The sequence below is a fragment of the Ctenocephalides felis genome, unplaced genomic scaffold (assembly GCF_003426905.1).
Source record: "Ctenocephalides felis isolate EL2017-DRISC unplaced genomic scaffold, ASM342690v1 CF-g0.4_SCAFFOLD_00845, whole genome shotgun sequence".
Classification (NCBI taxonomy): Eukaryota; Metazoa; Arthropoda; class Insecta; order Siphonaptera; family Pulicidae; genus Ctenocephalides; species Ctenocephalides felis.
In genome coordinates, this window is record NW_020536999.1 from 84,720,300 (window position 1) to 84,731,631 (window position 11,332).

Sequence of the window (11,332 nt, forward strand, 5' to 3'; positions counted from 1 at the left end):
TCGTTCTCTCAAAAATTCGATTTCTATTTTCTGCACTCTTTGCTCCGTATCTCCGAAACGGCTGGACCTGCCTTTGCCAAAAACTAATCCTCTTTCCCTATCAATAGGAATCGAAGGTTTTTTGGACCATTCAAATCGGTTGATCCGTGCGCCTCTAAACGTGACTGGAAATTTGTATCCATACATACATACACACACACACACCACACACAACACATCCATTTTTTCTGAAGTATGCCCAAAACGTTCAGAAACCTTCAAAACGTCGAGAAATGTTAAAATTTTCAATTCCGATTTTCGGCCCATTACAATAACTTCCCTACGGGAAGTTAAAAAGCCTCTCGGTGAAGCTCGAAAAGGACTCGCATTGGTTAGTTTTTTAAGATGATGGGCCGAGTCGTTCTTTTAGAATTAGCAAAAAAAATTTTTTTTTTTTTTGGTTTGCATATATTTATCAATTTAAGACATTAACGTCTTGATTAACAAAAATAAATTGTAACAAAAAAAATATATATATATATATATAATATATTATATATATTTATCAATTAAAATATACATTATTTCTTAAGACAATATGCTGGTCTTCATGCCTTTAAGATATTAAAAGATATCTCATTGGAGATATCTCCAATGAGATATCTCATCTTTTTTGGAAATTTTTATTTAAGATCGTATGGCGGCCCTAAAACACTCCCTTGTGGATAGTTGATATTATGTAATTCTGATTCTAACTCTAGTCCTGAATAATCTTCGTGTTAAGTAATATTTCAATAGTAAAACTATCTTGTGTAGCAATTTTTAACTTCCGAAGGAGAAGTTTATGTTTTCATCAAAAAATCTGAATTGCTAATTTTATGTTTTCTCGACGTTTCAAGCCATTCTGAATCGAAGGAGACCAAATTTGGGAAAAGTATGTGTGTGTGTGTGGCGTGTATGTGAACAGATTTTTTTGCCGTAAATCGACGTTTTTTCGAAAACGGCTGGACCGATTTCAAAATTTAAAAGCCACTCGATGTATCTCGATGAGGACTATGTTTGTCAATTTTGTGCGACGATCGGGCCAAGCCGTTTCTTTGTAATTTGGAAAAAAAGTGTTAAGCCTCTCGTCCACATTTAAGTTCATACTACCGAACCGATTTTAAAAAATCAAAAACTGTTAGAAAGATATTAGTTGGGAATGATACTGATTAGTTTTAGGTGAAAATCTACCGAGCCGTTTTCTTGTACTTAACAGTTGAAAAAAAAAAAAAGGCGGACATTTTTATGCGAACTTTTTGTTGGCGATATATATCATGGTCTTATAGAACTTACTGAATTATGTACGGCCTTACGACAAGTAGTTTAATTTTAAAAATTCATCAATTTGATAAAAATGAGTAGTTTTTTTGACGTTTGTTAAAAATAAAAATAGATGATTTAGTTGGTTTAACGATAGTGTACTTGGTCTTGGACATAGTAAACCATTAAAGTTTTACGGAAACTGGTTCAATTATAATTATTGATTAATATAAAATTATTGAGTTTTGAAAATTTGCTTTTAGAAAATACTCCGAGTTAACGTTCTAAATCCACTCGGAATTCTTATATACACTCATAAATTAATTTATTTTTTATTGATTAAGTCGATTATTTACACATATCGGAAGTTCATGTAACTTGCCTCAAGGCTAAATACCAAACCAACTAGATTTGAACAATAGTTTTTTTTTTTATTGATAAATATATTGCTGAACAATATTCCTTTTCTCTAGTGCCTTTGGATACTATTTACTATTCTATGACATTGTGTTTACGTTGAGTGCTGGGTAGTAAAAAATGAAAAAAAAAATTGTGACCGTTTTCGCAAAAAAACTATTAACCGATTTCGAAAATGGAAAATCGCTCAAAAATATACATTTGAATTGTACTCATTATTTTTGGCTAAGATCATTTGCCAAGTTTTTCTTTCTTTGATATTAGATTTTTTTTGCCGTTTATCTTGAAATTTAACATGGCGTTAAAGTTAATGCACTAAACAAGCATACTAATAATATTAGAAGCTTACGCAAATTGGATGAAATAAAAAATCGTTACAATTTGGAATAATGGCGCCATAAAATTTAACTCAACCCCTCATCATCAATATATTAATACCTAAAAACTACAAATGTTAAAATAACGGAGCACAGAAGAAACGTCGTTACATTGTTGATGGTTACGTATTAAAACGTTTATACTATGTTTAGGTGTAACCTTTGATCAACTTCAACGTAAATGCAACGTTTTGTTCATTACTGGGCAGCGATATTTCAATATATAGCTATAATCAATATATCTTATTAATTATGCCGAATATTTAAGTTGCCTTGATATAAAATACTACTCACCTAACTTTCTAATGATCCAATTATAACTTCTATTATTATAACTATATGAAATAGAATTACTATACTCACCTATTTTATTTCATTTAGCTACATGAATTATACATCAGCGCTATGTCAACTAATATCATCGAGGAAACCAATTTCAAAGAAACCATGCAGCTGCTACAGTTCTTATCACGTGCAGAGTTTACAGAAAAAATTAACAACATCCACATATTTTGGAGGAGCAAAGACTGAAAATTAAAAATTCTAGGGCTTTAAAAGTATTAAGTAATATTTATAATCGATTGCACGAGTTGAACCAAACAAATGTAATCGAGAATGCCATTGAGGAAATTAGTATTGATTTAAGTAACATGAACAGGAACCAAATGAGAGAGGTGAGTATTTTAATACTTTATTATTAATTTACTGTAGGGTAAGTTATAGTAATCGCAAAAATATTAATAGGATTATTTTTGAATATTTTTACGTTTCGAAACTTTCGGAACATTTTGGATTACCTTAGCAAAAATGGTATTAGAATGGTATAGAATTAGTAAAAAATGCAAAAATTTTCTTGACTGTTTTTGGGAAACAAATTTAACTGCTTTTGAAAATTTGCATTGTAGATTGTCTGATAATGTCATGTAAGTATAGATACAAATTTTCTTGACGTTTTCTGGAGCACAGTTCAATCTATTTAACGTTCGATTCCTATTGATAGGGAGACGTGATCAGTTTTTTTGGCAAAGATAGGTTTAATTGCTTCGGAGATACGGTACAAAAGTACAGAAAATGGTACTTCATTTTCTTTGCATTTTTGCAAGAACGGAGCATCTGATTAGATGTGATTCAAAACATTCTTTCTTTCGTAATGCCGGCGAAACGCGCTGATTAGTTCTTGAAAAGGGGGGTTGACCTGTTTGGGAGATACAAAGCAAAAAGTTCTAAAAATGACAGTTTTTGAGAAAAACAGAGCTATTTTTGCTTTTGTTAGCGGAATGATCACATTTTTGGGCAAAGGCTGGTTCAGTGACTTTGGATATGCAGAAAAAAGGCAGAAATTGACATTTGTTAATCAAATATTATTTTACAAATCATTATTATTGATTCATATACAAATAAAATTAGTTGTAAATAGATAGAAAGATATACAGGTAAACAGGTAAACCAGTAAAAAGGTAAAAAGGCAGATAATAAGAAAATATACAAAAAAGCACGGTGGCAACAATAACTGCGTCTGAAAATCTTGAAAACTGTGTGAAAGAGTTCTTGATTATAGCAGGATATCTCAAGATGTTGTAATTTTGTCTAAAAATGTTGTAAATTATCTGAGCACAGTTCTGGTGGACAGATAGGCAGCTAGACAGTTAGACCGGTAATCAGGTAATAATGTCAAAAAAAAGACTGTAGACTGATAGACTGATAAAGAGGTCAGCTTGTAAACAAGTAAATAGATAGGTAGGTAAACAGGTAGACAGGTAAATAGGTGAACAGGAAGTCAAATAAACAGTTAGACAGGAATAAATGTAGAGAAATAGTCAGGTGGACAGGCAGACCAGTAGGCAGGTAGATCATATAAATATCAGATACATATTATTGAATAAATCAATTATTCACACTTACCGGGAAGTTTATGTAAATTTCCACATGGCAGAATGCCTCTTTTTTGCATAGATTTCTTGCTGGGTGTAAATGCATTTAAAGAGATTATCTTCTATGAGATAACTCTTTTTTTTATCAAAATGCCATTTACAACTAGTTAATATTTACTAAAATGAGATTTATAATTAATAATTTATTTCCAGATGCTAATGGAGTGTTCATCCAACCAAACAAAGAAAAACAAACTCTCAATACGATGCTGTCAAAAGGTCCATAATCGATTTCACAATAGAATGTTTCTCGAACTATCTACATCCACCAACCACATCTCTACCTCTGTATGAATTGTTCATTTTCACAGATCATGAATCTGTTAAACAACACATAGTTGGCAGTCCTAGGGCTACTTTGCACACCGCTTTGAATAGTCCTAGTTGCTATCTCCAGGTAATTGTTGGACGGATATTTTGTTAAAGTGAAACTTCTAATGCTATTTTTATTCTAGCGCGGAATATAAAGAAACAGAACGAGTATGTCTTAAAATTTTGCAAATTGTCTGAAAATATTATAAACTATCTGAAAATGTTGTAGATTGTCTGAAACTGTTGTAGATTGTCTAAAAATTTTTGTAGATTGTCTAAAACTGTTGTAAATCCAGGATGCCTGGAGATGTATGAAGAAAAGGTGGTAGATTGTCTAAAAATGTTGTGAATCGTCTGAAAAAGTTCTTAATTATAACAGGATGCCTGGAGATGTATGAAGAATATGTGGTAGATTGTCTAAAAATGCTGTAAATCTTCTGAAAGTGTTCTTAATTATAGCACGATGTCTGGAGATGTATGAGAAAAATGTGGTAGATTGTCTTAAAATATTGTTAATTGTCTGAAAAAGTTTTTAATTATAACAGGATGTCTGGAGATATAATATGAAGAAAATGTGGTAGATTGTCTAAACATGTTGTAAATTATCTAAAAATGTTTTTAATTATAACAGCACATCTGGAGATATATGAAGAAAATGTGGTAGATTGCCTAAGAATGTTGTAAATTGTCTGAAAAGTACTTAATTATAAAAGGATGCCTGGAGATATATGAAGAAAATGTGGTAGATTGTCTAAAAATGTTGTAAATCTTCTGACAGGGTTCTTAATTATAGCACAATGTCTGGAGATATATAAAGAAAATGTGGCAGATTGTCTAAAAATATTGTAAATCGTCTGAAAAAGTTCTTAATTATAACAGGATGTCTGGAGATATATGAAGAAAATTTGGTAGATTGTCTAAAAATGTTGTAAATTGTCTGAAAAAGTTCTTAATTATAATAGGATGCCTGGAGATATATGAAGAATACATGGTAGATTGTTCAAAAATGTTGTAAATTGTCTGAAAAAGTTCTTAATTATAACAGGATGTCTGGAGATATATGTAGAAAATGTGGTATATTGTCTAAAAATGTTGTAAGTTGTCTAAAAAAGTTTTTAATTATAACAGCACATCTGGAGATATATGAAGAAAATGTGGTAGATTGTCTAAAAATGTTGTAAATCGTCTGAAAAAGCTCTTAATTATAATAGGATGCCTGGAGATATATGAAGAATATGTGGTAGATTGTCTAAAAATGTTGTAAATCTTCTGACACGGTTTTTAATTATAGCATGATGTCTGGAAATGTATGAAGAAAATATGGTAGATTGTCCAAGAATATTGTAAATTGTCTGAAAATGTTGTAAACTATTTGAGAATGTTAATCATCATCTGAAAATTATGAAAACTGTGTGAAAGAGTTCTTGAGTCAACAGGATGTCTGAAGATGGTGTAATTTCGTCTGAAAATGTAGCAGATTCTTTAAAAATATTATAAATTGTCAGAAAAAGTTCTCGATTAAAGCAGAGTGTCCAATATTGCTGAGTATTTTTGTCTGAAAATCTGGTGAATTGTCTGAAAGAGTCATTGGTTATAACAAGATGTGTGAAAATATTGTAAACTGCCTGAGAATGTTGTAGATTATCTTGAGAATGTTTAAGATTGCCTGATTTTGTTCACTATCTGAAAGAGTTCTTAATTGAAGCAGGATATCTGAAGATGCTGTAATTTTGTCTGAAAATATGGCAGATTGTCTAAAAATGTTGCAAATTGTCTGAAAAAAATCTTGCAGGATGTCATACGATGTTGCTGAGTAATTTTGTCCGAAAATTTGGCATATTGTCTGAAACAGTTCTTGATTGTAACGAGATTTTGTCTGAATTGTCTGAAAGAGTCATTGGCTATAACAAGATGTCTGTGAAATACTGTTAAGTGTCTCAGAATGTTGTTGATTATCTTAAGAAGGCTGATGATTATCTGAAAATTTTGTATACTGTCTGAAAGAGTTCTTAATTGAAGCAGGATGTCTGAAGATGTTGCAATTTTGGCTGAAAATGTGGTAGATAATCTAAAAATGTTGTAAATTGTCTGAAAGAATTCTTGATTATAGCAGGATGACCGAAAATGCTGAGTAAAATTCTTTGAAAATTTGGCATATTGTCTACAAGCATCTTTGATCATATCAAGGTATTGAAGATGGTTTCAACAAGTTTAAAATTGTTTTATAGAGACAATTCTCTCTGTTTTGATTATATCAAGATGTTGTCTGAATTGTCTCAAAGAATTCTTGATTATATATGCAATATGTCTGAAAGAGTTCTCGATTATGAAAAGATGTTGCCTGAAGTGTCTGAAAGAGTTTCATATTATAAACCATATCCTGAAAATTGTTTCAAAATGTTGTGGATGGTCTGAAAATTATGTTAATTTGTTTTGAAAGAGTTCTTGATTATAACCATATATCTGATTTTTTTCATTTAAAAATGTAGACTGTCTGAAAATGGTGTCAATTGTCTGTAAGAGCTTTTGATTTTAACAAGATGTTGTCTGAATTATCTGAAAGGGTTCTTGAAAATATGGTAGATTGTCTGATAATATTGTGGACTAATTTTGTCTGAAAATGTTTTAGAGTGTCTGAAAATGTTGTAAACTGTTTGAAAATGTTATAGATCGCCTGAAAATTATAAAAATTGTCTGAAAATATTGTAGAGTGTCTGAAAATGTTGTAAATTGTCTGAGAAAGTTGTAAACCATCTTATAAACTATCTGAGTATGCTGTAAACTGTCTGATTATATCATAGATTATCTCAGAATGTTGTGAATTGCCTTAATTTTTTGTAATTTGTCTAAAAATGTTGTAAATTATATGAGAGTGTTGTAAACCATCTGAGAATTCTGTAAACTCTCTAAAAATGTTGTAAATTGCAAGAGAATGTTGTAAACCATCTGAGAATGAAGTAAACTGTCTGATAATGTCGCAGATTGTCTGAGAATGTTATGGACTATTGGAAATCTTCTAAACTGTCTGAGAATGTTGTAGGTTTTCTGAAAAATTTGTAAACTGTGTGAAAATGTTGCAAATTGTCTGAGAAAGCTGTAAACCATCTGAGAATGCTGTAAACAGTCTGATAATATTGTAGATTGTCTAAAAAATTTGGAAACTATCTGAAAATATTATAAACTGTAAGAAAACGGTCTGAAAAAGCTGTAAAATGTCTGAGAATATTGTGGATTATTTGAAAATTTTCTAAATTGCCTGAGAATGTTATATATTGTCCAAAAATTCTGTAAACTATCCAAGAATGTTGTACATTGTCTGAAAACTGTATAAACTGAAAATGTTGTAAATTGCAAGAGAATGTTGTAAACCATCTGAGAATGTTGTAAACTTTCTGATAATGTTGCAAATTGTCTGAGAATGTTACGGACTGTTGGAAATCTTCTAAACTGTCTGAGAATGTTGTAGGTTTTCTGTAAAATTTGTAAACTGTTTGAAAATGTTGTAAATTGTAAGAGAATGTTGTGAATCGTCTGAAAATGCTGTAAACTGTCTGATAATGTTATAGATTGTTGATAATATTGTGGATTGTTTGAAAATTTTGTAAACTGCCTGAGAATGTTGTAGATTGTTCGAAAACTTTTTAAACTGTCAGAAAATGTTATAAATTGTAAGAGACTGTGGTAATTGAGAAAGCTGTAAACTGTTCGATAACGCCGTAGATTGTCTGAGAATGTTATGGATTATTTGAAAATCTGGTAAACTGTCTGAGATTGTTATAGATAGTCTGAAAACTTTGTAAACTATCTGGAAATGTTATAAATTGTAAGAGAATGTCGTAAACTGTCTGATAATGACGTAGATTGTTTGAGAATGTTATGATTGTTTGAAAATTTTGTAAACTGTCTAAGAATATTATAGATTGTATAAAAACTTTGTAAATTGCCTGAAAATATTGTAAATTGTCTGTAAATGTTATAAACTGTCTGAGAATGCTGTAAACTGTCTGATAATGTTATAGATTAATGATATAGATTGTCTGAGAATGTTATGGATTGTTTGAAAAATTTGTAAACTGTCTAAGAATGTTTCGGATTGTCTGAAAATTTTGTAAACTTTCTGCAAATATTGTAAATTGTCTGAGAATGTTATAAACCTTCTGAAAATGCTGTAATATGTCTGATAATGTCATAGATTGTCTGAGAATGTTATGGGTTGTTTGAAAATCTTGTAAACTGTCTAAGAATGTTTCAGATTGTCTGAAAATTTTGTAAACTCTCTGAAAATATTGTAAATTGTCTGAGAATGTTATAAACCTTCTGAAAATGCTGTAATATGTCTGATAATGTCATAGATTGTCTGAGAATGTTATGGGTTGTTTGAAAATCTTGTAAACTATCTAAGAATGTTTCAGATTGTCTGATCATTTTGTAAACTCTCTGAAAAAATTGTAAATTGTCTGAGAATGTTATAAACCTTCTGAAAATGCTGTAATATGTCTGATAATGTCATAGATTGTCTGGGAATGTTATGGGTTGTTTGAAAATCTTGTAAACTATCTAAGAATGTTTCAGATTGTCTGATCATTTTGTAAACTCTCTGAAAATATTGTAAATTGTCTGAGAATGTTATAAACCTTCTGAAAATGCTGTAATATGTCTGATATTGTCATAGATTGTCTGAGAATGTTATGGGTTGTTTGAAAATCTTGTAAACTGTCTAAGAATGTTGTAGATTGTCTGAAAACTTTGTAAACTGTTTGATAATGTCGTAGATAGTCTTAGAATGTTGTAGATTTTCTGAAACTTTTTGTGAACTGTGTGAAAATGTTGCAAATTGTCTGAGAATATTGTAAACTGTCAGAGTTCTGTAAACAGTCTGAAAATTGTTGTAAATTATCTGATTGAGTAAATTGCAGACTGAATGGGAATATTGTGAACTGAAAATGTTGTAGATTGTTTATTTTGATTACAGCATTACGAAGTTTCACTTCATGGCGAAGTGAACTATCAAATTATTTTACTTTAAAGTGATTTTGATGGTGAATTTTTTATTTCAGTGCTCGTGTTGCGCTACTGATGTGAAAGATGAAATTATATCGACTATGCCTGATATTTGTATCGGTTATAAATTGCATTTGGAGTGTGGGAGGTAATAAAAGAATAATTGAGTTAAGCTATTTGTATAATTGTAATGGTATATTAGTAATTTAATATTTACAGTATTAACAATGATATCATTACTTGAGTATAATAATTATTAAAAGATAATAAAAAAGTAATTTTATTTTTGTTCAGACTTTTTCCTGGTATACATGGTGTAAGTTTTAATTTCTAATATAAGATTTATTTTATAGGCTTATAAATTTATATGATTGGCTTCATGCATTCCGGCATGTAACATCAACTGTTGCAAATGGGACATCTGATGCAGAAGCTGAGGAAGACACCATTGAAATTGAACCAGAAATACAGTAATTCTTTTTTAAACAACTATATATTAATTTAAAAATATGAACAAATAGCACTTTTTTTTGTTTTAATTTATTAAATGATAATAATTTTACAAACGTTTCGAGGCTAGGTTTGTCTCATCATCATTGTATTATAATTTAAAATCTAAAATATGAAAATCTAAAATAGCGCTATGTGTTAACAATTCCAACTTGTTCCTCTTACTGAATGCAATTATGAATGAAATTATAATACACTGATGATGAGACAAACCTATTATTTAATTAATTAGTGCAAAAAAAGAGTGCTGTTTCTTCATATTTCTAAATTAATATATATATATATATATATATATATATATATATATATATATATATAGAATTTGATACATCACAATATATCTCAATGATATAGTATCAATGATATTTCATTTATTCTATTTGTTTATTTATTTTTCTCTTTATTTAACAGAGCCAGATTTACAAGTATGGTTTCCGAATTGCAGCATCTCGGATTCATAAAATCTTCAAATAAAAAAAGGGATCACGTAACAAGATTGACTTGGTGAACAAAAAGTCATTTGCATTTGGTAATTGTTAATTTGTTTGTTACATGTTGAATAATGCTTTTTTTTAACCATTTATATTTATGTAATAAAATACTGCGATATTCAGTTATTGTGTTTAAAATCAACTAGAAAAGTAGTAAATCTACAAAGGAATTCAGGAATTCATTTATTGCATCGAGTCAACACTCTTTAATGTATATAATCAATTTTCTTATCTTTTTTTAGATGCGTTTTTAGATGATTTTTAAAAATTACTTGCATTCAACCATCAATTTTTACCTTCCTACCACACTTCCCAATTTCATTAATCACTTTTAAACTGATCGATAACTGGTCCATTATCGTCTTTTTGCGGACGTTTTTTTTATTGAATTTTGATCCAGAAAGTTAATGAAAAAGCTTAATTTTTTTTCAATTATTAACTTCCCGAAGGAGAAGTTTATGTTTTCATCAAAAAATCCGATTCGCTAATTTTATGTTTTCTCGACGTTTCAAGCCATTCTGAATCGAATGAGACCAAATTTGGAAAAAGTATGTGTGTGTGTGTGTGTGTGTGTGTGTATGTGTGTGTGTGCGTGTGCACGAACAGATTTTTTGCCGTAAATCGACGTTTTCTCTCGAAAACGGCTGGACCGATTTCAGAAATTTAAAAGCCATTCGATGTATCTCGACGAGGACTATTGTTTGTCAGTTTTGTGCGACGATCGGCCAAGCCGTTTCTTTATAAATAGCAGAAAAGTGAAAAATTTTTCGTCTACGTTTTAGCCCGCAATTCTGAATCGATTTTGAAAATTCAAAAACCGTTCGAAAGATATTGGTTGGGAATCGTGCTGATTAGTTTTTGGTAGAGATCGGCCGGGCGGTTTTCTTGTAATAAAGTTTTTAAAAAAAAAATTTCGACGATTTTTATGATTATTTTTTTGACGATAGATACCATAGTCTTCTAGATCATACTAAAATATTACGGCCCTACGACAACTGGTTCGGCTTTAAAA

General features: G+C 30.1%; 1 protein-coding gene across 1 annotated transcript; it reads left to right on the forward strand.

Annotated features, from left to right (window-relative positions):
- Positions 1-2,882: 2,882 nt before the first annotated feature.
- On the forward strand, positions 2,883-10,337 carry LOC113391181 (origin recognition complex subunit 3-like). The gene is made up of 5 exons (XM_026627136.1): positions 2,883-2,896; positions 4,172-4,403; positions 9,376-9,467; positions 9,673-9,789; positions 10,241-10,337. The coding sequence occupies exons 1-5, from the start codon at positions 2,883-2,885 to the stop codon at positions 10,335-10,337; spliced, it is 552 nt and encodes a 183-aa protein (XP_026482921.1).
- The last annotated feature ends 995 nt before the right edge of the window (positions 10,338-11,332 follow it).

Coding starts and splice junctions, on each gene's coding strand:
- LOC113391181 (XM_026627136.1), top strand. Junction 4,404..9,375: donor GTCCTAGTTGCTATCTCCAG/GTAATTGTTGGA, acceptor TTTTTATTTCAG/TGCTCGTGTTGCGCTACTGA. Junction 9,468..9,672: donor TTGCATTTGGAGTGTGGGAG/GTAATAAAAGAA, acceptor TTTATTTTATAG/GCTTATAAATTTATATGATT.